Source organism: Mustela nivalis (assembly GCF_964662115.1).
Source record: "Mustela nivalis genome assembly, chromosome: 19".
In the NCBI taxonomy this organism is placed as follows: domain Eukaryota; kingdom Metazoa; phylum Chordata; class Mammalia; order Carnivora; family Mustelidae; genus Mustela; species Mustela nivalis.
This window is the reverse complement of record NC_139038.1, coordinates 21,819,324-21,846,844: the sequence shown is the minus strand read 5'-3', so window position 1 is coordinate 21,846,844 and position 27,521 is coordinate 21,819,324. Positions and strand designations below refer to the sequence as shown.

The 27,521-nt window shown below is 52.3% G+C and overlaps 2 protein-coding genes and 1 long non-coding RNA gene across 10 annotated transcripts; 1 reads left to right on the top strand and 2 right to left on the bottom strand.

The window, feature by feature from the left end:
• Window positions 1-52: 52 nt before the first annotated feature.
• Window positions 53-5,120, bottom strand: LOC309855013. Its single transcript, XR_014306563.1, has 3 exons — window positions 4,480-5,120; window positions 1,663-2,510; window positions 53-693 (listed from the first exon to the last, which is right to left on the bottom strand). It is a non-coding gene; the product is annotated as an uncharacterized lncRNA (long non-coding RNA).
• Window positions 1,699-18,548, top strand: ERN2 (endoplasmic reticulum to nucleus signaling 2; the record flags this gene model as incomplete). Of its 8 annotated transcripts, XM_082714801.1 has the most annotated exons (22): window positions 1,709-1,804; window positions 3,348-3,453; window positions 3,795-3,828; window positions 4,076-4,148; window positions 5,104-5,176; window positions 5,318-5,425; window positions 5,652-5,753; window positions 6,679-6,943; window positions 8,693-8,771; window positions 8,856-9,003; window positions 9,115-9,236; window positions 10,084-10,239; window positions 10,503-10,668; window positions 12,781-12,865; window positions 13,011-13,200; window positions 13,277-13,376; window positions 13,469-13,671; window positions 14,833-14,980; window positions 15,079-15,206; window positions 15,787-15,910; window positions 15,992-16,059; window positions 16,142-18,548. In XM_082714801.1, the coding sequence occupies 22 exons, from the start codon at window positions 1,709-1,711 to the stop codon at window positions 16,346-16,348; spliced, it is 2,781 nt and encodes a 926-aa protein (XP_082570927.1). In that variant the 3' UTR covers window positions 16,349-18,548. The 8 variants fall into 8 exon arrangements, with proteins under 8 accessions (XP_082570926.1, XP_082570927.1, XP_082570924.1 ...); XM_082714798.1 differs by having other exon boundaries at window positions 15,992-16,553; XM_082714799.1 differs by having other exon boundaries at window positions 15,787-16,059; window positions 16,142-16,553.
• PLK1 (polo like kinase 1) lies at window positions 16,495-27,521 on the bottom strand. Its single transcript, XM_082714814.1, has 10 exons — window positions 26,192-27,521; window positions 25,348-25,516; window positions 24,482-24,626; window positions 23,554-23,647; window positions 21,988-22,207; window positions 19,067-19,222; window positions 17,871-17,948; window positions 17,526-17,680; window positions 17,232-17,414; window positions 16,495-17,004 (listed from the first exon to the last, which is right to left on the bottom strand). The coding sequence occupies exons 1-10, from the start codon at window positions 26,597-26,599 to the stop codon at window positions 16,798-16,800; spliced, it is 1,815 nt and encodes a 604-aa protein (XP_082570940.1). The 5' UTR covers window positions 26,600-27,521; the 3' UTR covers window positions 16,495-16,797.

The following is a 27,521-nucleotide window of genomic DNA, read 5'->3' as shown; positions in this document are numbered from 1 at the left end:
TCTTCCTATTTATATTTTCCTGAATGTTACAAAGTCTCTACAATGTGCATTATTCATATAATCACACACACAAATGATTTATTTGGGTTCATTTGTAGGTTGTCTATGCAAATTGAATGGATTTGCATGAGACATGACTATGAATCCAAGCATGAAGAACAAACACCATGTACATTTCGAAGCGGATGTTCAGTATACAAAATAGAAAGCATAAAGGAGGGCTCATTCACACCCTCAGGAGCTCAGGCTGGTTTCTAGAGTGACAAGCAATCACTTCTGTTAGGAAATTAGGACCACGTGGCCAATTGGGAGTATTGGAACAGCTAAGCTTGAAGGAGTAACCACGTAAACCAAAGACTTTATGATGTACACGTTTCTAGAAGAGGCTTCTTGCCATGAAGCAGTTGGGTTTTCTAAGGCTGCATTTGATGAAAATGGGATGACAAGGTGCCTCAGATCAGGTAGGTTCTTAAAAACAGAGCCTGAGGCAGGGGTTCTGACTCAAGCTGAGGTTGCACCCTGGGAAGAACTCTCTAAGAGAATGGGAGTGAGTGAAGGACAGGGACCTCCACAACCCAAATTGTACCTCAGAGTTGGTTCCAGCTTGAGGGTAAGGGGCCAGTCTTTTGTTTCCCCATGTCAGTCAGTCGCGGGTAGGAGGGCACAGGATGCTTCAGTCAGCCAAGGGCAAGTCTGTGGAGAAAGCAGGCACCTGTGAGCTCTCAGCAGCCCATCCTTGGAGCAGCAGAGGGATGGGGGTGCCAGCCTAGCAAGATGGGGTTACTTGGACAAGCCAAGGAAATCGAGAGTTAATCACAGCTTGGGTCTGGGGCATGTGCCACAGCAGGTGACACTGAAGACACCGGTGATGGTGGCATATTTGGGGTGGAAGTGGAGGCTGTGGGCCAGCTAGCACACTCTTCTGTGACTGTGGGGGCATGCCCAGGAGGGCCAGGGATGACAGAGAGGCAGAGGCAGAGACGGGCAAAGCCGAGCTGCATGATCCTCAGATCAGCAGTGATTTTTACACCAGGAAGAAAGAGAAATGAATGAGCCCAAACGTGACAGCTAATGGGATCCCTGCAGGCCCTCTCTGATCCAAGTCGGGGAGGTCTGCCTGCAGCGAGGACTGGAACCACCACAGCAAGGAGTGCTGGATGCCGCCCTTCTGGTATCGAAGGCATAGGAGGCTGTGAGTTCTGCAAAGACAGGTACTCTATCTCTCCTGCCTCCCAGACTGCTTAATAGGTCAATATTTATTGAATGAATGAGTCCATCAGTTCATCCATATTCCACAGTCTCTCAATGAAAGATGTCCTAGCACAGTAACAAAGAGCACAAGCTCTGAGGGCAGACGTCTGACCTTGAATTCCAGTGCCCAGCCTCTGCTTTTCCATCGGTAGTGCTGGGACCGTTGATTAACGGGGAACGGATGCGGAGCGCTTGGTAGAGTACTCCGTGCGCGGGACCATCTGCATGAATGGCCTCGGCGGCTAACCTCCCCCGCACTCTCTCTCTAGCAGAGTGACTGGGGGTGCCGTTGTGGTGTGATGGGAAGGGCAGGTGGGGCGGGGGTGAGGGGGAAGGGCGGGACACCAGCTGAGCTTGCGCCCTGGCTACTGTGTACCAAGTGGCCCAGCCCAGGGCGGAGTCTCCTCCTACCTAGGCAGGGTCCTTGCTGTCCCCTGGAGGCGCTGAGGGACCCGCCATGGTGAGTGCAGCGGGGGGCTGTGGCCCATGGCCCCCGCTCCGCCTCGGGCTCCTGCTCCAGCTCGTGGCGCTGCTCCGGTCTCCAGGGCCACAGGTGAGACATGGGGCAGCTGCGGGACCTCCAAGTTCTGGGCCTCGGACTGGGGGCGGGGGCAGCTGCTCAGCCATCGGGTTGAGGGTGGGGAGTGAGGCCACAGGAGGCGCCTTCCCCTCCTCCAGGTCCAGAGGGCCTCAAATCAGACCCTGGCCAGGAAAAGCCTCCTAGGTTTGAGGGCTTGCCAGGTGCCCCCACAAACACCCAACTGGAGAGATGTGCCAGCGTGGAAAGGCACTGAACAGGTGCCCCCTTCTGCAGTGTGGGGGTGCAGGTGGAGAGAACAGCCTGGACTGGGTGGGGGGCCTCCTAAAAGTCCTGGGATCTCTAGTGGAGACACAGGGTCCACTTAAGTGTCCTCTGTCGAGAAATTCAGGTGGTTCGTGGCCAGTCTCCCTTATCCACACCTGGACCCTGGGTTCAGAACATCAGGGATAAATAACTAGGAGTTGTGGGGATCAGGTCCTGTCCTGCGAGCAGGTAAGAGTCCAGTTGTGCAGAAATGCAGGAAGAAGGCAAAGGCACCCAGAATAAACTCGACGTGTTCAGCCTGCAGTCCCCAGAATGGCAGATGGCATCGTGGTGGGTTCGCCGTTCACGCCGGACCCCTGCCCCGCATCCCGCTCTGGGTCCACCCGTGACTGCCGAGTGGGAATGCGAGACCAGGGTGGCCAGAGCAGGTGTTTCCAGAAAAAAATGAGAAAAACTAGAAAAGAGAAAAATTAGAAATCTTGATTTTAAAAAATGGAAATAGTTCCAATTGTAAAAATGGTTAGCTAATCAAAAACAAATGTGTAGGCATGAGGATGGTCAACCCACCTCAGCTGTGGGCAAGCTGTCTGCAGCTTCTTCTCAGACCAGAAAACAGGCTGCGAAAAGAGAGGGGCTAAGAGGCAGTTTTCCAACTCACCACCAAAACCACTGGCGTAGCTCCAAACCTGAGGGTCCCGGAGCAGGATGTGGCTTTTGCAGGGGTGTGGCTGGGCCACCCGGATGTTAGGGTTCCTGCTGGGCACTCAGCCTCACCCTGTTTGCTCAAGGAGGGGCTAGAGCAGGTGAGTTAGCCCAGCAGGGGCCCGATGCAAGGGCAGCTCCAGCCCTCCCTCCCTTGGCTGTCCCCAAGCCTTGGTCCAGAGGACCCCTAGGGCCTGGCACCAAAAGCAGCTGGATTGGTCTGAGGAGGCAGAAAGGGGTCATCCCAAGAGAGCCAGACAGTGTGGCAAATGAGTAGGGGACCAGGCCCTGTAATCAGAGACTTGGTGGTTCAAGTACCCGTTCTGTGTGGTCTTAGGCTCATTACCTACCCTGTATAAGTCTTAGTCTCTTACACAGTGCTGGGGACAAGAGCACTGGTCTTATTGGGAGGCTGTGAAGTCCTCTCATAAAGGCCCCCAGTCTTCTCTAGAAAACCAGAAAGCATTGAGTGGTGGGGAAGGGGAGGGACTTTAGAGAGCCCCCCAGCTCCCATCAAGGGGGGAGCCAGTCATGCTTCCTTCTTTGTCTGTCCCCTTCTGCGAGAAGGTGACTTTGTTTCCCACTTCAGGTCCAGACCCTCAGGCCAGAGAGCCTCCTGCTAGTGTCCACCCTGGATGGAAGCCTCCACGCACTGAGCAAGCAGACGGGGGACCTGAAGTGGACACTGAAGGATGGTGAGCAGGGGGCAATCCCCTTCCTTCCTTGGACCTGTGACGTAGAAGATAAGTTTCTGGGATCTAGAATCCAATAAGCCGGTGTCTGCAGGCGACTGGACCACTTCCCAGCTGTGTGGCCTTGGGAAAGTCACTTCCCCTCTCTGAGCCTCCATGTCCTCACCCATAAAACAGGGCCAAGGGTGATGACCCTACAGAGCTCTTTGGGAGGATTAAATTACATGCAGACGGATGTTTGGCTCGGTGTCTGGCTCACACTTAAGCACACAATGAACAGGAGCTAGGCTTATCAGCGGGGAGTTGGAAGAGGTTACTCATGTTTCATGTCCCTGTGCCTGCAGATCCCGTCATCCAGGGGCCAATGTATGTCACCGAGTAAGTGAACCCGCGGTCTTTGAAGGAGAGGGGGTCTGGGAGATGCGGAAGCCACGGTTGTGTGGAGGGAGTTGGGTGGAGTGGGCATGGGGGCATGTTGGAAGGAAGGGAAGAGTTTGGCTGTGGAGCTCTGTGGTGCCTCCCACAGGGTGGGCTCCTACTAGCTGGGAAGGTGGAAGGAACTGGGCTATCCATGAACCCAGGGGATGTGTGTCTAACTCTCCCCCTGTTCTCCTCTGCCCCACAGGACAGCCTTTCTCTCAGACCCAGCTGATGGCAGCCTGTACGTCTTGGGGACCCAGAAACAACAGGGATTAATGGTGTGTTTCCTACAGTGTTTGGGGTAGAGAGAGAGCCTGGGCTTCTGTTAGCTGGAGCACTGAGGGGGCTGCATGGTTGGTGCCTGAGGGTCTTGCAGGGGGCTCTCTGCAGAGGGCCTCCTGCAGAGGGCATTATGGGAAGGCTGTCCAGAGGCACCTGTTGAAAGGGGGTGGTGGGAGCAGCAGACTGTCAGGCCCCTGAGGGCATTACAGGGAATCGTCAGAATGCTGGGGGCTTCAAGGGGGAAACTTCCATCAGTTAGCTTTTACCAAATAAATAGTCACCCTGAAACTCAATGGCTTAAAAATACCAGCCGTTGATTTAACTCACCATTTTGTGGGATCAGTTTTGGCTGGACTCCGCTGGGTGGTCTTGACTGAGCTTGCTCCGGCGTCTGTGGTCAGCTGGATGGCTGTCTTTCTGAAAGTTGGTTGGCGGTCGGCAGGCTTCTGAGAGGGACAGCTGGGCCAGGCATTGCTCATCCTCATCAGGAGGGCTTGGGCTGTCCACGTGGTAGCGACAAGGGAACCAGAGAAAGGGCAAGGCCAGTGCACAAACCCTTGTCCAACTTTGCTTGTATCCCCTTCGCTAACGTCTTGCCAGCCAAAGCAAGTCCTGTGGCCAAGTGCAGAGTCAAGCGGTGAAGAGATAGATTCCACTTGGTTATGGACATGGCTGACAGGTCACCTTACAAAGGGACCTGCACACAGGGGAGAGAAGGCATTCGTCTTCCACAGCAGGACTCTGATGGGGGCTATCGAATAGCACTCTGGATTTGTCACCGGGAATGGGGTGGAATGTTTGTTAGAACTTTATCCCATCGGAAGCGTGCTGTGTGACAACAGCCAAGTCACTGACACTCTCTGGGAAATGAAAATGATACTGATGGCCTCTAGTGAACAGGTTGTACGTGTTTTTCTGCTCTTTCTCTTTCCTGGAAATGTTCCTTCTCAGAGGCTGCCCTTCACCATCCCTGAGCTGGTTCACGCCTCCCCGTGTCGCAGCTCTGATGGCGTCTTCTACACGGGTGAGCATCTCTCCAGCCCGCGGGTCCAGGTCCAGGAGAGGACCTCGTTATGGGGAGTGGGGGACAGCTGGGTATAGGACAGCAGGTAGCACACCCTGTCCCAGGCCATCTTGAGGGCTGGGCCGCTTTCCACCTCCATAGGCCGGAAGCAGGATGCCTGGTTTGTGGTGGACCCTGAGTCAGGAAAGACACAGATGACACTGACCACAGAGGGTCCCTCTACCCCACGCCTCTACATTGGCCGAACACGTGAGTCATGTCCCAGCGGTGCCTGGCATTTGCTTTCCAAGTTGAATCCTGCCCAGTCAGTCTGCAAACATTGCCCTGAGCTGAGGGGACAGCGGTGACCCAGACAGATTGTGATCCTTGCAGACTCTGGCCTCCAGGACGGGTGCACAATGACATTCCCTGGGGTGGGTGTGGGAGGGATATTGCACGGGCATTCGGTGGTCACCCTGCTTCTGGGCATTCGCAGAGTACACAGTCACCATGCACGACCACCGGACCCCTGCCCTGCGCTGGAACACGACCTACCGACGCTACTCGGCGCCCCCTATGGACAGCTTGCCTGGAAAATGTGAGTGCTGCCTTTCCCTGGCTCCAGCTTTTGAGCAAGTTCTCCGATTCAGGGAACACTTACCAAGCCTCACCACATTCTGAATGACACGCCCTTGGTGGACGACCCTAAGTGACCCCCCTCAACAGCCAGACCCTCCTTTACCCCGAGCCGGTTGTCTTTAACATCCTCACTTTTCCATACTCCAAAGGAGCCAAGCCAGGTAACCCTGTGTGGCCCCTGTTGTCCTGAGTGACCCCAAGCAACCCACAAACACTCTGATGGGTCCTCACTGACCCTCAAAGTTGAACAACTCCCAAGAGATGACCCTAAGTGAACTCCCCCAAGATTAACCCCCCCCCGGGAAATTCTGACCACCCCCTTGATATCATGACCGTCCCATCCAATGGCCTGGGTGACCTTACAGGGGTCCCCAAGCCACCCTTTACCCCGACTTCATTTTGCACGGAACCCACACAAGTAACCATAACATACCCCAACTGACACCCCCAGGGCCCCTGACTCTTCCCCTTCTCACCTAACATGACTTCCAAGTGACCCACAGGCCTCCAGACCACCTGATCACCTCCTGGGTGACCTCAATCAGACCATGGCTGACTACCCCACATTCTAAGTGACCTCTCTCAAGTGACCTGGACTGAGTCACACACCTAAGTCAGTTCTGGATGACTCTGTCTGACCCCCATATCTTACATAGCTCCCCGGTTGACCCTGACTGATCCCCTGATGGATCAAGGTGACCCAATACACTCTGACTGAGCTTCCCATGTCCTCCTAACCATCCACGGGAACTCACCTGACCCCCACACATGTGGGTGCCCTCCTGATGGCCTACCCTCGAGGAATTCCCCTCACCCCCCAAGATGCTCTGAGATGCCTCAGGTCAGAGCTCCTTGCCCACACCTCCCTGGGGTCTTTCTTGCAGACATGAGCCACCTGGCATCCTGCGGGATGGGCCTCCTGCTCACCGTGGACCCAGGAAGCGGGGTGGTGCTGTGGACACAGGACTTGGGCATGCCAGTGATGGGAATCTACACCTGGCACCAGGACAGCCTGCGCCAGCTGCCCCACCTCACGTTGGCTCGGGACACCCTGCATTTCCTCGCCCTCCGCTGGGGCCACATCCGACTGCCTGCCTCAGGCCCTCGGGACACGGCTACTGACTTTTCCACCTCAGACACTCCACTCCTGTAGGTGCCCATCCCTGGGGACTGGGGAGGAGCCCCCTGGGCGGATTGGATGTTTAAGCATGACACACCTATACAGCCGAACCAGGAGCCAAAATATTTCAAACTGGTTATTTACAAAACTGATTGGCAAATAATCAGTGCCCAGCACCCCACACCCCCCACAGTGTCCCCAGGACATTCGGGATAGTCTTCTATTTACCAACTCTAGGGCAAAATTGGCCTACAGGGGGCCTCTGGGTCTCCACTCCAGTGAATGGATGGTGCTTGTTCTGTGTGGCAGGTGCTGTGCCTTAGTGACTGTTACAGACAAACCTTTTCCCTTTCCCTACAGTACTGAATGCTTTAGAGTCCCCATCTTAGGGGACAAAGAGACAGGCTGGGAAAATAACGGATCATCCATTCATTCAGTACACAAATATTAATTGAGCACTTACTGTGTATTAGTTACCTGTCAGGTTCTGGAAGTACAATAACACAGCCTGTGTTCTTACCTACAGAGATCTTAGAGTCTATTGTGGAAGATGGGTGTGTAAGAGGATAATCGTAATAGGTATGATAGAGAATGTTAACAGAGAAGTATAGATTTGCCATGGGAATGTATAGGAAGGTTACCTAAATTGAGACTGGGGGCAGGAGGCAGTCCTGGAAGGCTTCCTGGAAGAAAGGACATCTAAATTGAAACCTGAAGGATGAGTAGAAAGCGAGAGAGAGAGAGAGAGAGAGAGAAACCGAGCATGCACATGGCAGCCAGGGAACAGAAATTAAATAAGTCTGGAACATAGATCTGAGCATGGAATAAGGTCAGAGGGTGTTAAGCAGGGATCTTGTAGGATCATTGAAATGTTTGGACATTTTCTCCTAAGACTAAGGGAAAGACATTGGATGGTTTTAAGCAAAAAAGTAATTAGATCATCTTTTCATTTTAGAAAGACAACTCTGGTTGCAGTGTGGAGAACATCATAGAGTGGTAGAGCAAGGAAGTGTCCATGCATAGAATACTGCATTAGTTCAGACATGAGATGAAGGCCCTTTGGAATAAGGTGGAAATGCTAGAAATGGAAATGAGTGGAAAGTAAGAGATATGAAGGGGGGAAAACAGCAAGAATTTGGTGATCAGGGAATTTGGCAGTTGTGGGCAAGGAATCAAGGTCTGTGAGCAAGTGCTCAGGTTTCTAGAAGCATATAAGTGCTCTCCTTTTCAGAGGTAGGGAGCTCTAGAGGAGGAATGGGATGTAAGGAATGAAGTGCCAAGTTCATACTTAGAAAACTGAGCTCTTGAAAAAGGTCGGGGCTAGACACAGATTTAGAAATTGTGACTCTAGAGTTTGTATCTGTTAGCTTCTGCCACATAACAAAGTACTCCCAAAACCTAGAGCTTAAAAACAATGAACATTTGTTATTTTTCAAGATGCTGTGAGTCAGCTGGGTGGTTTTCTGATGTGGGCAATCTGGTGGCTTGGCTGAGTCTGGATAGTTTAAGATGACCTCTTTCAACTCTATCATAATTGGTGGAATATTTGGCCTAGGGTGTGTCAAATGAGGTCCTCTCGTGCCCCACCAGGCTAGCTGAGCCCTTCTCAAGCCACTGCTTATGATATATTTGCTATTGTCTCATTCTCCAAAGCAAGTCACATGGTTAAGCCCAGAGTCAGTGTCAGAGAGTACAACACAAAGACACAGGTACAGTGGGAACTGAAACTACCCACCACCATCACTCATCCTTCTCCCCTTTCTCTTCCCCCTCACTAGGATGACACTGTACGTGGGGAAGGATGAAACTGGCTTCTATGTTTCTAAAGCACTGGTTCATACAGGGGTGGCCCTAGTGGTAAGAAGGGGTCTCTGAGGGGGCTGGAAAGAGGGGATGGGGTAGGAGAGGAGCTCCTTCATGACTCTCTATCTTCTGCCACAGCCTCGTGGACTGACCCTGGCCCCCATGGATGGCCCCACCACAGAAGAAGTGACACTCCAAGTCTCAGGAGAGCGGAAGGGCTCACCTAGCACTGCTGTCAGATATCCCTCAGGCAGTATAGCCCTTCCTAGCCAGTGGCTGCTCATCGGTGAGCTTCTCCTGGCTCAAATTTTGAGTAGATGAAGGGCTTATGAGCCTTGCTTCTGAGCTGGAAGGCTGATGTCACCTTCAGCCAGCTGACCTTTGCTCTGCCCCTTAGGATACCATGAGCCACCCCCAGTCCTGCATACCACCATGCTGAGGGTGCATCCCACCCCACAGAGTGGGACTGCTGAGAACAGACTCTCAGAAAACACACAGGCCCCCACCCTCTTCCTGGAGGTCAGTGCTAGAAGGGCGGAGGACATGGCGGGGGCGGGGGGCTTGGCAGGTTGGGAGGGCGGCTATTGGACCTTTCCCTCAGGCTTCTAGGAGTACATCTGGGCGTGGGTCAACTGACATCACACAATCTCCTGGAAGAAAAACATACATATATGTTGTTATTGCCAGAAACCTATTAGAAGTATCAAAGGATATTGGTTATCTAAATTGTGAAATAAGGATCACAGTTCTAATTTTTCAGTGTATAAATTACAGAATATTTCTCAAGGAAATGTAAACAGAAAAACTACAAGACCATGCTCTACTGGGAGAGGGTTGGGCAAGAATCACTAGTGGTTCAGGGTTAGAAGAGCCATGACCTGCTCCCTCTCCCTCTGCCCCTACCCCCACCCCACTCTCTTTCACTCTCAAATAAACAAATACATCTTTTAAAAAAAAAAAGAGAAGGATGGAAGGAAAAACAACAACAACAACAACAACAAAAACAAACAAACAAACAAACTTTTTGAAAAACCCTAGCCATGAGGTGGAGCAGTAATTCTCAAATCTGGTTGCTTGTTAGAGTAACTGGGAAGCCCACTCAGTCCCCACTGAACTGGAGATGGATATCTGAATTTTTTGGTGATTTCCCAAGAGTATCTGTGTTTTTTAGTGATGCCAAAGCTTCCTACCCCCAGTCGCCCCAGATGCTGGTCACCAGCTAGTTTTGGAAGACCACGCTCCTGGGACACCATGATGCTTCAGCACCATGGAGAGCACCCAGACTCCTGCCCAGCATCATACTGGGTGATGGAGAAGGCTCAGGGTTTCCATAGTGTGCTAAGAGTGAAAGCTCCTTTGTCCTCAGCTCCTGAGCCTGAGCCGTGAGAAACCTTGGAACCTGGAGATGCATCCTGAAGAGAAAACCCCAGACTTGTATCCAGGGCTGGGACCCCAAGACCTGTTGGCAGCTATCCTCACTGCTGTCCTCCTGGGAGGATGGATTATTTTCCTAATGAGGCAGGTAGGTCTATCACCCCTGACCTCAAATCCGTCTTAAGGTTTTCCTTGGGGGAACCCTGCCCCTCCTCTCCAAGACCATCAGTAGCTCTCTCTCTCACCCAGCTCTGATTCTATCCCCTGTCTTTCACCCAGCAGCTCCCTGGGCCTCTGCTACTATGTTCTGTATGTTCTTGGTCTGGTGCCAGGCTGTCTCAGGCACGACTGCTGGCCACCACCACAGCAGGACCTGACCACGGCTGAGTCCTCTTGTGCCCTGTATTTCAGCAGCAACAGCTGGTGGAGAAGGAGCAGCAGACCCTCTTGGCACCAGCAGACCATCCTCACATCTCACAGAATGCTCAGCCCCCACCATCAGGGGCCACCCCCCAGGGCCAGAAGAAGAGCCTTCCAAGCCCCTCAGAGCAAGCCCAGGCAGTCGAAGAACCAGAAGGTGAGCTTAAGTGAACAGGAAAGGGCAGAGTCAGGCACAGAGAAAAGATGGGGCAGATTTAGCTTCAAAGTTGTTTATTAGAAGTCACTATAGTACAGTGCTTAAGCCTGAGTAATAAGAGAGGATTTACAGCCTCCTAGAGTTAAGCACTCTAGAAATGTCTGCCATCATTGTTACCTTCAAGGACTCTCCAGCACAGACAGAACTGGGTATAGATCTAACTCCACTAGCTGTTCACTTTGACAGGTTGCCTTCCTCCTCTGAGCTTTGATTTTCTCATCTGTCAAATGGGAGTAACAACACCCACCTCACTGTATCACCTCATTATGAGAAGTTACCGGTATCATTATTATTAAATCAGTCTTAGGTGACATTAATATTTGTGTTAGTTTAACATCATATTTGGTGACGGTACCAGTAAATTACCTAAGTCTAATTTTTTTCCTTTGTTTCTCTCTTTAGGACTTTTTATTTTTAAACATTTCTCTTTTGTCAATTAGACCTTATACATTAACTAGCCCTTTCAAGCTCCCCCTAGTATCTGAGGATGGCCCCAGGGGGCCTTTTCCATGCTCTTTTTGGTCAGCCAGGCTATTTCTCCTGCTTCTTTGGCTCTGGGCTGGACTGGCCTTCAGTCCTTTTCATGAGCTGCTGCTGGCACCTCCTGGTCTCTGCTCAAACCACTGCCTCATGCTGTTGTCCCCTTAACTCAGGCTGAAGTCCGCCCCACTCTTGGCCTGATGCTTCAGTGCTGCTCCCCACATCCACTCTGTTTACCCTGCCCCTGCATAGACAGAGCAGCTCCCCTTCCTGAGGGGCTGGCTCTTCTCGCAGGTACCCACAGCACCTGCAAAGGTGCCTGAGCCCCAAGGGGTTGCAGCTCTTGTCACTTTACTGGCCCTGGGGGCGGGGGGAGTCCCTTAATACTCCCTCCCTGCACCCTGAAACATTCGTCCCCTGGGTCTTCAGACTCGAGTTGGATCTTTCCCCAGACAGGCCACACTCCATCTTTTCCCAAAATGGCTCTCGTCTAAGCACCCTATTGTTCTTCTTGAGATTGTGCTCCATTCGCCCCTCACCACCGGAGTCCGTCAGAGCGCAGCAGCTCCGTCCCTGCCTTCTGAGCTTCCCATCTGTGTCTCCAGGCCCTGAGCGCAGCCACTCCTGAGGGCTCCGGGTACACAGATCTACGTTACTGCCTGTATCTTGAGAGATGAGAGTGAAGTTTTCCTAAAATAATCCAGAGCAATGCTAAGGAACAGCTCGGTACTTTTCTCACTGATCTTGGTGCAGATTCTCATTTGCTTTTACTAGAGCTAGATGCAGAGGCAGAAGTGGGCAGCCCTTCCAGAGTAGAGTGTTCTCGGGGCTACCACACTGTACAACTCTTGGGGCACAATGTATGTTTATCTGTATGCATGATGTCCCTCAGAGCTGAGCAGGGCACAGCCTGGCCAGACATGCGTGGGTCGTTGTGAGGGGTGTCTCACAAGCTACCCAAAGGGAAGAGCAATAACTGTCCAAGCCTATAGACCTCTGCCTGCCTGCACCAACCCCATCCTTCTTATTAGGAAACCAAGGCATTCTGGGGGCTCCCTGGTCCCCTAGAACAAACTCTGGGACAGCTTTGTGTCCAAATGCCCATTGCTGCTCTGTCCTATGCTGGGGGGTCAGTCTTTCCTGGAACTGCACTCACCCTCACCATACTGACAGTTGCCAAGCCCACCTTCCTATCTGAAGCCAATTCCTCAATGAAAAGGGTTTGTTATTAACTGGTGGAGGTGGAGAGAGTGGCAGAGGAATTAAAGAAAGAAATATGGGCAGAAAATGCCAGAAGAGGGAGAAGGATAAGGAAGATAATACAGCAGCCATCGTGCACACAGATGAGAGCAGCGTAATCTATGGTTACGCTGTGTGGGATCATCAACACGAGTCCCACTTTACAAATGAGAAAGCCGAGGGCACAGAGGTTAAGTCACTTCCCAAACACACACAAGGAAGCGGCAGCCCCAGGCTGGGCATGAAGGGTGGGAGACCAGAGAAAGGTGGAGGCGGTGGTGGGTCTGGACTGAGTAGCCGCTCCCTGAGACTGTGCCTCTCCTCTCCCCTCAGCTGAGCAGCTTACCGTGGTGGGCAAGATTTCCTTCAACCCCAAAGACGTACTGGGCCGTGGGGCAGGTGGGACGTTCGTTTTCCGGTGAGTAGGTAACCAGAAGCTGGGCTGGACATGTGACTCTCACAGCACTTTGGGGGTCCTTCGGCGGGGCCAGTCTTTCAAAGGCTCCCAGAGACGGGTACAGAAAGGAGCCTTTTCCTTCGACTTCCTTCTCTGAACTCCCCAGGGGCCAGCTGGAGGGGCGGGCAGTGGCTGTGAAGCGGCTGCTCCGGGAATGCTTTGGCCTGGTCCGGAGGGAGGTCCAGCTGCTGCAGGAATCGGACAGGCACCCCAATGTGCTCCGCTACTTTTGTACCGAGCGGGGACCCCAGTTCCACTACATTGCCCTAGAACTCTGCCAGGCCTCCTTGCAGGAGGTAAGCCAGAGCTCGGGGGTGGTGGGGTGGTAGCGGGGGTCCCAGGTTGCACAGTGGTGCTCTGTCCCCTCTTTAGTACGTGGAAAAACCAGAACTGGAGCGCTGGGGTCTGACGCCCTTGATGGCGCTACAGCAGCTGATGTCCGGCCTGGCACACCTGCATTCCCTACACATAGGTAGGCCCTGCCCCTGCCTCTGCTTCCACCCTGCCCTCCAGCCCTAGCCCTGCTTTTCCCCACAGCCCTGCTCAGCTCTGCTCTGCTCTTAGTGCACCGGGACCTGAAGCCAGCCAACGTCCTCATCGCTGGGCCTGATGGCCCTGATGGCACAGGCAGGGTGGTGCTCTCAGATTTCGGCCTCTGCAAGAAGCTGCCTGCTGGCCGCTATAGCTTCAGCCTCCGCTCGGGCATCCCCGGCACGGAAGGCTGGATGGCCCCCGAGCTCCTACAGCTCCTGCCCTCTGACAGTCCTGTGAGTCCTTCCCTGGCCCCATGCCTCTCCTGCTGTGGCCAAGCCTATTTCTTCATCTGTAAAGTGGCGTAGTTCATCCCTTCTTACCTAGAGCAGTGGCTCTTATCCAGGGACTATTTCACTGTCCAGGGGGCATTGGGCACTGTCTAGAGACACTCTTAGTTGTCACACCTGGCAGGGGAACCAGTCATCTGGTGGGTAGCGGCCTGAGATGCTGCTAGACATCCTACAATGCACAGGACAGTGCCCCATATTGTGTTGTAGGGAGGTGCAGTGTTGGAGCATCCGGCTCCAAATGTCAATAGTACGAGGGTTAAGGAATCCTGAGCTAGAAAAGGGTTTTCAGTCTGCAGAGTGCTGCAGAATCATTGGCAACCTTAAGAGAGTTAGAAGCCCAGGCCCCACATCCAGTGATTCTGACCAGACTAGCCTGGAGCAAGTGATTCTAATAGGTAGCCAGGGGAAACCACTGGTGTCCAGGGTTTGGGGAGCACCAGAGGAACAAATATAGTTGAAGCCCAGAGAAGTGTCTGACCCCCAGAAGCCCCAGGATTATGGATTTCTGAGTTGTCAGTGTGTGGGTGGAAGATGAAATCGTGCACACAGATGAGAGCGCAGGAAAGGTCAGTCGCTTGGCAAAGCCACGTCTAAATCACGAGAAAGCAGGAAGTGGCCACCCGGAGACCCAAGGACTAAAGGATCTGATGTTATGAACTTGTACAGATTTTAATTAGTGGCCAGTATTTTAACTTTTGGGAAATTCCACATAACAATCTTGATTTTGGATCCTTTGGAAAAATCACAGCTCCTGCACATGAGAGAGTCCCCTGGAGACCATAAGGTCTCACTGCCGCTTCATTCCCTCACACCCGGTCAGCCTCACTCGCTTCTGTTACCTGCTATGTAGGCCTGGAGGAATGCAGCTTGCACACGTGCACTAGCAGCTCAGGAGGGCAAAGATTTTGGACGAAAACCGTGGGCCCTTTCCAGTGGTGTAGAAGGCGGGAGGTCTCATGTCGAGGAGATGGTGCTCAGGAAGCATCCTTGAGTTCTAGTCTGATCCAAAGCCTTGGCTAACATAACAGCTTGTGGGAGAATTGAATCTGGCAGGCTTCCCGGAAGCAGAGACTGCCTCCTCATGTTGGTCTCTCTGGCCCCCAGACAAGCGCAGTGGACATCTTCTCTGCAGGCTGTGTGTTCTACTACGTGCTTTCTGGTGGCAGCCACCCTTTTGGAGAGAGTCTTTATCGCCAGGCCAACATCCTTGCAGGGACTCCCAGCCTGACTCACCTGGAGGAAGAGGCACATGGTGAGGGGGGATGGGGCCTGGCAGGGAATGGAGGAAGCAGGGCATGGGGCCGGGCGGGCCTGAAGCCATCCCCCCCGACTCTCCATTTGCCCCTACAGACAAGGTGGTTGCCAGGAACCTGGTGGAGGCCATGCTGAGCCCCCTGCCCCAGGCCCGCCCCTTGGCTCACCAGGTGCTAGCCCACCCCTTCTTCTGGAGCAGAGCCAAGCAGCTCCAGTTCTTCCAGGTCAGAGGGAAGTCTTGGGGATGGCCCCAAGTTTGGGTACTGAGTGATAAAGAGAAATCCAGAGTGGCTGGGAAAAGAGACTTGTCTGCCTGTTCCAGAAAGCCCAGCTCCTTCTCTGAACCAAGCTTGGGCCTAGGCACCTATACGATGCCATGCCGGCCCTCCACGGTCTGCTCACGACCAGACTTCCCAGCCCCAGGCTCCATCCCACACCCCTACCTACCCCCAACCCCCCCAGCCCCCCATAACACATGCGCCATGCCATTCAACCCTAGTTGTCACTCATGCTACAATGGTACCCAGATAGCCCATCCCACTTGTGTGACCTTGAGCAAGGGACTTGGTGCCTCTGAGCCTGCTTGCTCATCTGTAAAATGAGGACAAGAGTACCTACCTCACTGGTTGATGAAGACCTAGCAGGTAACATGGAGACAAGGCACTGGGAAGCTGTACTCGAGGGGCAACAATCCTTTCCTAAATCAAGAAGCTTTTGCCGTTTTGCTCCCCCAAGCCATAGGACACTCCTGGGCCTTGGCCTCTGAAACTGGTCATAAGGCTCAAGAGCTCTGTTGGATCCTAGGACGTCAGCGACTGGCTGGAGAAGGAGTCTGAGCGAGGGCCCCTGGTGGCAGCGCTGGAGGCGGGGGGCTCCGCGGTGGTCCGGGGCGACTGGCACAAGCACATCTCTGTGCCGCTCCAGACAGGTAGAGGCTGGCCTTGGGCTGGGGCTGCCAGAGGGAGGGGAATCCAGTGCGGGCAGCCTTGCCAGAGTTTCCTGCCCACAGATCTGAGACGGTTCCGGACATATAAGGGGACGTCAGTGCGAGACCTGCTCCGTGCTCTGAGGAACAAGGTGTGCTCTAGGGTCTGCGTGGGGCCTGGGTCACAGGGCATCCTGGTCATGGCTAAGCAGGGCCCTCTCGCCATTCCTCCAGAAGCACCACTACAGGGAGCTCCCGGCGGAGGTCCGGCAGGCACTCGGCCATGTCCCCGACAGCTTCGTCCAGTACTTCACGGCCCGCTTCCCACGGCTGCTGCTCCACACGTACGGTGCCATGAGGAGCTGTGCCTCCGAGAGCCTCTTCCTGCCCTACTACCCACCGGCCTCAAGGGCCGGGAAGTCATGCCCAGCCGGGAGGTGAGGCCGCCAGACCAGGAGTGGGGTCCATGGCTGAGGCCAGCCTTGGTGGCAAAAAAAAACTGGTAGAGTCTTGGCAGCCCAGGGCTTCTGGAGCAAAGTCGTGTCCAGAGCCCAGAAACCAGGCACTCTCAGGGATTACAGAAGAAATAGAAGATTCACATGTGTTTAATATATATAAAGCAAGGAAAGGACAGTCCCAGATTCAAGAGCAGTATTCTGTACAATGCATATGGTGGGGCTGAGGGGCAAGGGGAAGAGGCCATAGAACCCACACCCAAACATGTACAAAAATAACTTACACGATGACCCCCACCAGCAAGGATGATGGAGCTCTCCCCAGCCCCCAGGGCTGGGGGGCATATTCTAGAAAACGGCACGAGGGGAGCTAACCAGTGCAAGCCAAGGTGCTGTGGGGGTGAGAAGGGGTGCCAGTCCGGAGGGGAGGAAGTCCTACGAGGAGGCCTTGAGACGGTTGGCGGCCGAGCGGGAGCTCAGCAGCTTGTCCACCATGGTGCGGGCATAGCGGAGCCGGCTGGCCAGCTCTTTGGAGCAGCCATATTCCTCCAGCAGGCTCAGGCGGTATGTGCGGAAGTCCCGCCTCTCGTCGATGTAGGTCACGGCTGCCATCAGTGGGCACAGGATGAGTTTGGTATGGTCCTAGGAGGGGAGACAGAGTTACCAGTGGCCTGAAGGCCCCAGCTGCTAGTACAGGCCAGGGAGTAGAGGGGAGACATTCCCACTGACGAGGGGTTCCTGCCCCCACTCCTGCTCTTCCTATTGCCTGATGCCAAGCACAGGTCCCACACCTCCCACTCCCCACCCTACTCTGGGGGCCTGTGGACAGGTACAGGTACCTCACCCCGACCCTCCCCACCCCTCTTCACCTGGAAGAAGTTGATCTGCACACAGCCATTGCTGAGGTGCAGGATGATGGCACTGCGGGTGCGAAACCAGGTGCGCAGGTAGGGTAGCCGGGCGAGCTCATCGCCTTCCCGGGGCGTGATGTTGGCCCCCGCCTTCAGCAAGTGTTCACTCATGTAGTTCCGGAAATACTTCAGGAGGGTGATCTGGTTGGAAAAGGAGGGAGGGAGGCCAGAGTTAGAGCCTAACCGCCCTGCATGTGCCTCCCTCTCAGCCGCCCCAGACCACGTGGCCACCAGCCACCGGCTGGCGCTCACCTTCTTCATCAGGGAGTTGGGATGTGAGCTCACGGTGAGGTAGGACTCAGTGCCATCGCGCTCTATGTACTGCAGGCTGTCACCGTCATTGTAGAGGATCAGGCGCGTCGAGTCATTGAAGAGCACCCCCACGCTGTTGTCACATAGCTGGTACCCTAGTGGGTGGAGGGAGACCTCAGGAAGGGGGAGAAGGGAGCGGGGCGGGGCACTAGTGAGAGGCCTGGGATGGAGACAGGAGACTGCTGACAGCAGAGGATCAAGGAGCCAAAAAAGGCAAGAACCTAGAACAGCTCAAAGGGGCACCTGGCTATACCCGAGCCACCGCCCATTCTGGAAGCAACCTACCGAGGCCGTACTTGTCCGAATAGTCCACCCACTTGCTGACCCAGAAGATGGGGATGCAGGCAGGATCCTCAGCCTCCTCTGTGACAGAAACAGACAGATGGTTGGTCAGCACCCACATCTTCCCCTCCATCCCACTTATGTGGCCCATGCCAGGGAAGACTGCTGGGCATCCCACCCAGGCTCTTTCAAGAGTCCTAGGGCCCCAGAGAAGAGCCAAGCAGGGCCTGTGCCACCACCAAGCCCTGGCAATCAGCAGGACAGAAAAGTTCCAGTTTCATTCATTCATTCATTCCGTCCATCCATGTCACAGGTGCAGTGAGCAATGGCATAAAACCCAGCCTTCAAGGAACTTACATTCTTGTTATAGGGACAGAGGCTGATCAACAAAAATATGGACAAAATAAGTTATTTCTATCATGACGAGAGTCAGTGGCTAATGGATTATCTAATTATTTGGTTCTGAGTTATTAAGAAATTATCGGAATATATACAATTCCAAATACATCCAAATGTTATGTTCGGGGAGCCTGCGTGTCTGTTCGTTATGTGTCTGACTTCGGCTCAGGTAATGATCTCAGGTTCACGGGGTCAAGCCCTGTGTAGGGCTCAGTGGGGAGCCTGCTTCTCCCTCTCCCCCTGCTTGTGCTCTCTCAAATAAATAAAATCCTTTTAAAAAAACTGTTGTGTTTAGTGCATGTGATAATCCCTTATTTAAATACAAGGGAGTAAGAAGTGCTCAGAGTTGGGGGCCAGGGAAATGCTCATGGAGAGGACACTGGGACAGACATCTGAAGGAGGCAAGTATGAGCCTTGCATATATGTGGAGGGAGTACATTCCAGAAGAAGGGAACAGTATGAGCAAGAGCCCTGAGTCTCTTGAAGACTAAGCAGAAATCCCCTGGACAGCTGAAGGAGCACGTACAGATGTATAAGATACCACATGGAGGTGCTGGAAGATGGGGCACTTGCAGAGGTAGAACACATGAATCAGAAAAAGATAGGCAGGGCCTTGAGTGTCAGGCTAACCCATTTGGATTTTAATCTATAGAAAAGCGGGGAACTAACAGTATTATGACGGGGCCTGGACAAGCCCCAGACACTCTGCGGCGGCGACTTCCCCGCCCTCTCCAGGTGCAGAGGCAACCCCATCCCCAGGCCCCTACCAACCCCATCCCCAGGCCCCTACCATGCCCTACCTTGCCTCACCAGTCCCCGCTCTGAGGGCTTGGATGCATTGACGCTGTGTAGCTGCTGTAGCATATCGCCCAGGTGGCAGTCAACCACCTCATTGGTCTCCCGGACTCCTGGCTCCTCTTTTTCCCGGGGCCGCTCAGGCATGGGGTTCTCCGTGCCTGTGAAGAAGACGATGCATAGTCATTAGCTGGGCACAAAGGCAGCAGGTGGGAGGGGAAAGGGGCCCTCTGCCATAGCAGGTACTCTCTCCAGAGAAAAATTATTATTAGCTGCCATTGCTTTGGGTCAACTGAGTCAGTGCTGGGTTACAGAGCAGCGGCTGCCACACTCATGTGACAGGAGCCTGGTACTCATCCCTCTAGGGCCAAGTCAAGCCCTTAAGGAAGGTTTCATGGTCACACACACCAAAGAGCTTCAGATGCTCTGGCCTCTGCCCCCATACTGGGCCCTCCAGGATACCACCAGTCATTCTGGGAGATGGTGTGAAGGCATCACCAGCTAGGAGCTGCCCAGCCAAAAATTAAAACCCAGGAAAACAGGAGGGCTTGGTTAATCGTATACAACTCATCAACAAAATGGATTAAGCAGGCATTTGTTGAAAACATGAGAGTTGTTCTTCCACCCCCAAGTTTTATACAAACGCCCAAAGAGTCTGAAAAGATACACTTTCAGATTTTTTTATTGGTTATATTTCGGTTAGAAAAGCCCAGATTTTTTATTGTCTTTATACTCTAATGTTTCTTTCTCCACCAACACGTTAGTTCTCCTTGTAGAATACGAAATTTGTTTTATAATATTTTTAAGATCGGAGTTTTCAATTTAGAAATACTATGCTGGGGCGCCTGGGTGGCTCAGTGGGTTGGGCCGCTGCCTTCGGCTCGGGTCATGATCTCGGGGTCCTGGGATCGAGTCCCGCGTCGGGCTCTCTGCTCAGCAGGGGCCTGCTTCCTTCCCTTCCCCTCTCTCTGCCTGCCTCTCTGCCTGCTGTGATCTCTCTCTGTCAAATAAATAAATAAAATCTTTAAAAAAAAAAAAAAAAAAAAGAAATACTATGCTGTGGTAAGAACTGAATGGTGAAATAATAATATATTTGGGACTTGCTTTAAAAACCCTAGCAAAGGAGGGCGCCTATATGGCTATCAGCTAAGCATCTGCCTTTGGCTCTGGTGTTGATCTCAGGGTCCTGGGATGGAGCCCTGCATCGGGCTCTCTGCTCAGCAGGGGAGTCTGCCTCCCCGCTTCTCTCTGCCTGCCTCTCTGCCTACTTGTGATCTCTGTCGGCCAAATAAATGAATAAATAAATAAATATTTTTAAAAATAAAATAACAATATTTTATACATTATAGGCCAAAGAATAAATCCATGAGTACATGTTGATACAAGTAACGGAATAAATACTTGAGAGAGAAGCGACAGCTCTTTCTTAGAGAATTCTGATAAATTAACTTAGAAGGAGTGGGGAAGAGAGAGGAATCTCCACTAGAATAACACATTAGCAACTGCCTTAGTGAGATCTAAGGGGATCCACCGAGATCCACCAAGGATACAAGAGTTTGAGGAGAAACAAGATTGTCTCAAAATAGGGATGCCTGGGTGGCTCAGTGGGTTAAGCCGCTGCCTTCAGCTCAGATCATGATCTCAGGGTCCTGGGATCGAGTCCCGCATCGGGCTCTCTGCTTAGCAGGGAGCCTGCTTCCTCCTCTCTCTCTCTTTGCCTTTGCCTGCCTCTCTGCCTACTTGTGATCTCTATCAAAAAAAAAAAAAAAAAAAGATTGTCTCAAAATAGCACAAGCAAGGTATTTGATTAGTTACAAAGGGAAAAATTTGAACTCCGAATCAGACCCCACTTTAACCAACAGCTCAAGATTAATATTACCAATAAAAAGAAATGGCAAAAATAAAGAAAAAAGGAATCCTTAACGGTTTAATTACAAAAAAACCCAAAAAACAAAAAACCCAAAAAACCAAAAACCGAAACAGTATTATATTACAACAGAAACAAATGAATTTATATGTTAAATTGGTGCTATATACACACAGAGGAAAAAAGTATTTCAAATAACCTTTTTAAAAGCACTAAATACCCTTAGTGAAATATTCTAAAGACAAATGGACTTGAACAAGTTAAAACATCACTTGAAAAGAAAAATAGTAAGAGGAACTAGTTTACAGATGTTGAAAAATATATGCATGTTAGTATAAGGAAACAAGACTGTCAGTTGAAATAAAGAATAAAATCAAAGAAATAAAAATCTTAATATTGTATTTGAACTGGACACTCATAAATTACAAAAAGTAGTAACTCCACAATAGACAAAACAAGACTGTACCAGTGTTAAGTTTCTTGAACTTGCTGTGTCATGTGCTACGATTATGTGAAAGAATCTTTGTTTTTAGAAAAAATACACTGAAGTATTAAGTGGTCAAGGGCAGGACATATACAACTTACTTTTAAGTGGTTAGGGAAAAAACTGGGTGTATATACACACAAATGCACATACACACTTATATAATTTATATATATATGCTAAAGAGAGAAAGGTAAAGTTTAGAAAAATATTAATTGGTGGAGAAAAGGGAGCTTTTGTCTATTCTTCCACCTTTACATAATCTGACTGTTGAATGTGGTGGGGGGGGGTCCACTGCATTGTGCCCTACATATATATTTGAAATTTTCCATATTTATTTTCAATGAGCCATCATTGTGTGATGTTAGGAATTTTTTAAATGCTAAGAGCTTGTCAGGTGTGGCATTCAGTCCACTTGCCTTTTTCTAGCGGACAGGTCTGATCCAGCCATGGTTAAAGTCTGTCTTTCCCCACTAGGGCCCACCCAGGGGCAGGTCCTACACACACCTGGGCTCTGGGGGCCACCTACCCACACAGCTAACGCCTAGGCTCTCTCTGGGGGCCTACTGTTTTACCTTTATTGAGGACTGTAAGAGGTTTCCGGCTGTTGGGGTCCAAACTGCTGGGAGCAATAGAAAACCGGGGTGCAATTGTGAGACAGGTGATGGGGAGTCGGGCAGGGATGTAGCCGGAAGTAAAGAACTCGTCATTGAGCAGCTCATGAATGGTGGGGCGGGCAGTAGGATCTGTCTGAAGCATCTTCTGGATGAGGGAGGCGGCCACAGGGTTGACATGCTAGAGCAGAGAGGGAGCGCAGTGAGTGGGACATAATGGGGAACCCGAGTGCAGTGCTGTCATAGGCACCGCAGCCCCTGGCTCACATACACCATGTTCAATGGCCATAAATCTGCCATGTTTCCCAAAATGGCTTTACTGAGTTGACAAATGTCAATCTAAGCTGTGAGAATGATCACTTCTCTTTTTTTGAGCCCTAAGAGTCATCGGATTTCCCTTGAATTTATTCCAGAGCAACTTAACTTGTTCACCACTAGGGTAGCACTTGAGAACATAGGTTGTGGGGTCTTAAAGACTTGATTAGCTCCCAGTACTCTCCCTAGTACTGCCCCTGATAGCAGCTATGGCAAGTAACCCGACGTGCTCAGGACTTTGTGTCTTCATCTGGAAAGTAAGGACATAGCAACTAGCCCAGAGTCCTACTAGGATTCGATGGGGGATAACCCAGCACAGGTCAAAGGCAGAGTAACAGCCTAGCACTAGCTTACACTTACTATGTGCCAGGACAGTGTTCCAAGCTATCATGTGTATACACTTGCTTACCCTTCACAAAAACACCTCAAGGGGCAGAGGTCTCTATTACCATCTCTCTTTTGCAGAGAAAGAAATGGAGCACAGAGGGGTTAAATGCCTTTCTAAGAATATGTATATAAAAAGTGGTGAAGTCAGCACCCACTCCAAACCCTCGAGGGTCTGTCCATCTGAGAGTTAAATGACCCTTTGTGAGAGATTTTGTCTGTCCTTATGCAGACGGGGCCCTTGACTTCATAGGATTCAAGGCTACCAAACTGGAAAGCAGCCACGTGTCAGGTTTCTGCACAAACAGGCTATTCCTTTTAATGCACTGACGCCGGTGGTTGTGAAAATGCACATCACTTTGGATTTGGGGTGGTTCAGGATTCTCTGAGTGATTACTGTATACAAGGTACCCTGTGAGTCGCTCCCTTTTATAAATGGAAAATAGAGTTCAAAAGATTCAGGCCACTTGCCCAGTTATCTGGCTACTACGTGGCAGAACCCAGTTAAATCAAGGTCCATTCCCTGAGGTTAAGCTGCACTTCTGTGTCTGCCTCCCGTTCCCTCCCCATTTTTTTTTCTCTTTCCACATCTTTTGGATTATCTACCCAACCTCTGAGAATCTATAAACTCTCTCCCCTTAGAAAAAATGCTTCTGTGCACACATGTCAAGCTCTGTATGTTTTAGTCAGAGCTCTGTGGCTATCCTAGGGGTAGGGGTGACCTAGCTCTGTCCCCGGGATATGGCTCGGTTCAATAAACAGCTTTTGAGGGGAAAACCCCCCAAAACAAAATATATTTAAACTTTTTAAAAAAAGTGTTTTAGTCACCTTGGGAATACTGTAGTCATTCTTCTTGATCCGGAGGTAGGTCTCTTTGAGGCAAGAGGTCTCAAAAGGTGGTTTGCCCACTAACAATGTATACCTGTAAGCACAAGGGGGCGGATTTGGCTCAAGGCTCCCAACCAAAACCTACCTGCCGGAGGAATCATCTCAGGGTGGGCATCTGGAAACTCTGACTTTGGGGTCCTTGATGGTAGTCATCAAGTCCACAGGAGCCAGGGCATGGGTGGGGCTGAGCCCTCAGAAGAAGACAGGTGACAGCAGGTGACAGCCAGTAGTGACTTTCCAGCTGGAGCCTGTAGGAATCCAGGGCCCCAGAGGCTGCAGGCCAGTATAAAACAGGTCCCAGTGTGCAGGCTACCTGCCCTTATAGAGACAGCCCCACCTGGATGGCTCTGCACTCAAGGCATGACCTTTTCATTTGAAAAACTCTACTGCAAAGATCTGGAAGCCACTGCTACAACTCACTTTTAGTTCTCCAGTACCTTGGCCAATAACAACAACAAAAGAGAACACTCAAAAAGGCCCAACCCTCTGCCCACCACCCACCTGCTTTAGGAGGCCTTGATCAAGACTTTATTGTGCATGGCAATCAAAATCCATATTCTGAGCCAGTCAGTAGCCTGCGTCCTGAGATTCTGCATTTCTAAGTTTCTGGGCAATGCTGCTGCTCTGTGGACCACACTTTGAGCAGCAAGGGCCTAGAGCAGGTTTGTGGAGGTCCCCACAGCCCAGGCCACTGCAAGAATCCCACAGGATACACCAGTGACAAGAAAAGATATGGAAATCAGGCTTTGTTTTGGGCAATCTGTTCTCTGGAGCAGCCTCTCCATAGGCAGAAAGGTCCGAAGGATAAAGTCAGCCAGGTAAGATGTCCAAAAGGGCCAGGTGGGTCTGAACACAACTCCCAACTTACATGATACACCCAATGGACCACACGTCCACCTCGAAACTGTGCCCTTTCTTGCTCAGCACCTCAGGAGCTATGTAATTGGGAGTCCCGCACAAGGTCTTCTTGCGTTCCCCGTCATATTCCACTTTGGTTGCCAGTCCAAAATCCCCTGGGACAGAGGGAGGAAGAGGGGGTATTCAGTTGCTAGCCTGTCCTCTGCCAATGCAGAAAGCTGGTACAGGTGTGACTGTCAAGAACCAGGGTCATTTGATCCCCCCGGTTCCTACTCCTCATAGGCAGCAAAGCTTGTCCTGGATTCTTCCCACCATGCTGGCCCAGGGCAGTGCCCCTCCGTGGCCCTCCCCTTAGAAAGGAGGGCCACATTTCTAAAAGGGAACAGATGAAATGGCACTACTCAAATGCCCTCAAGGAATCAAGCAAGTAAAGGTCAGCACTGCTATTTGGCAAGTTTGTGACTTAAGAGCAGGGAGAGTAGGGGGCTGTGGCAAATCTGAGGGAGTCTAAGGTGAACAGCAGCTTTTTAGCCCAGCAAAGAGTTGCGTGGGGGGATATAGTCTCAGAACTGCAGGGGCTTCCAGTTGTTTAAAGGGAGTTCCAAATCTTAATTTTTATAACAAGCATCCCAATTTATGTCAATGGAAACGAATTCAAATTCTTTTAAAAAGTACTGTGTAGGAGCACTAAAAAAATGCATCTGCAGGATACAGGCTTGGGCTCGGTTTTAAATTTCTGTGCTAAAGAGAGGATTCTAGAGGCCATCAACAGCCCAGAATTCTTCCTCCCTCCTTTGTCTCCTTCCTATTTCCTCTCCCAGCCTCCTCATTTCGGCTTCTGGGGGTGTCAAGCACCCCTGCAGGCCCAGCACTCACCTATTTTCACCTCCAGATCCTCATTCAGGAAAAGGTTGCCCAGCTTGAGGTCCCGGTGAATAACCCGGTTTCGGTGCAGGTACTGGCAGCCAAGGACAATTTGCCGAAGGTAGTAGCGGGCTTCCGGCTCGGTCAGTGCTTTCCTCCGTTTGTGCAGCTCCAGGAGAGACTGAGCGGGGGAAGGAGAGGAGGAATGGGGAGCCGGTACCAAGGCACAGAGGGAAGGGCTTGTCATTAAAGCAGCCCAGGAGACCCCCCACCCTCCAGGAGAGCTAGGAGCTGTTTTCTCCCTAAGAATGGCCCCTACCGCTCATAGCACCCCTTCTCCCACTAGCTGCCTCCCAACCCTCCTACCTGGAGCACCTCTTTCGGCCGCGCTCCCCTCCCGGAAGCTCGGAGGCCACAGTATCCCTCTCTAAGCCTTTGTGCCGCAGGAGATCCCTCTCCAGCCGCCTCTCTTTCCGGAAGCTCCGAAGCCAGCTCCAACCACCCTCTCCCCGACCCAACCCTACCCCGGAAGCTCCCGACTCGCAGCACCCCTTCCCCGGGACTCCTCCCTTAGCAACTCCGGAAGCCCCTGCGTCCAGTACCAGGATTCTCCTCCTACTCGCGCCTCCCCCGCTCCGCTCAACACCTAGGGTCCAGGAGCCTCCTTCTCCACCAGCAACAGTTCTCAGGCACCACTTAACCGGAACCCCCTCCCCTAGCGTCTCCAAGTGCCAAGCACCCTCTCCCCTCTGCTCAAGACCTTTACAACCCCTCGCTCGAGGTTCCCAGCACCTCTTCTCCAGCAGCTCCAAGCTCCCGGAGCCCCCAGCCCTGGCTCCGAGGCAGCGACACTCACCCTCCGGCGGCAGAGCTCCAACACCACGAATACGAAGTCATTGTCTTCGAAAAAGCCGTGGAAGCCTACGATGTGCTGGTGGGCGAGGCTGCGGTGAATGGATATCTCCATGGACATCTTCTCCTTCTGGTGCGGCTTGAGCAGCAGAGACTTAGGCACGATCTTGCCCGCGAACACCTCCTTAGTGTCAGCGTCCGAGATTTCGAAGCACTTAGCAAAGCCTCCCTTCCCCAGAAAGCGTCCCCGCAGGTAGCGCCGCCGGCTGCGCGGGTCCACTAGGACCTCCGGGATCTCTTTCGCCGGCGGAGCAGCAGCCGGGGCCCCGGGAGCTGCACCTCCGGGACCCCCGGCTTTCCCTGGGTCCGCTGGTGCCCGCGCCAGCTTCCCTGCAGTTGCCGCCGCACTCATGTTCCCGGAGTTGCTCCACGGACCTAGCAGGGTCTGGGTAGAGGCTTAGCACCGCTTCGCTCCTCCTCGAATTCAAACGCGGCGCCGGGAACGTTACAAGAGCCTGCGCGCCACTGATTGGCCGCGGGGATTTAAAATCCAAACCCGCCCGCCGCGCGGCACGATGGGAGCGCTCTACACCGCGACCTCCTTTAAACCCGTACCCTGCCCGGGTGGCTTGGGGAGAGAAGCTTGATTGACAGGGACTCGTGCACAGCCGACACGTGGGAAGCCTGGGAAACCGTACCCAGCGTGCGGATGCCGAGACCGGCCGGAGGAGATCAGGGAGTTCAGAGTTTCTTCCTTTCTCCGCGGCCGGGAAAGGTCCTGCAGTTCCCATGTACCTCCTCCAGGAAGCTTTCCCCAATACCTTCCTCCACCCCCACCCCGCCTTCTAGACTATAAACTCTTGAGAACAGAGATCTGTCAGGGCACCCGAAGGCAGCTGCCTTCGAGACAGCTGAGCTGTCCTCAGCAATGTTCCGAGACACCCCAATAAGCTAAAATCCAAGTAAAAACACGGAGCTTGCCAGGCTGATGCACTTTCGTGGCACGGTCCCTACCTCCAGAGTATCAGCTGCTCCTAAGTCCCTCCAGAATATAGAGCAACTCCACTCAAGCATATATAGTTCAGGGACCACCAGCATTACCATCACCTGGGAACTTGTTAGAAAGAAAATTTCAGGCCTTACCGCAGACCTCCTGACTCAGGAGTCTGCCTTTAAATGTGACTGCCAGGTGATTCCCACACATTCTGATGTTCCAGGGCCCCCCCACGATGCAAGAAAGTTGTCTGGCTTACTCACTGCTGTATTTCCCAGGGCATAAAACAGTGGACCCTCAAGTCTCTGGTGAGACTTGGAAGGATGGCTGGTTGGCAGAA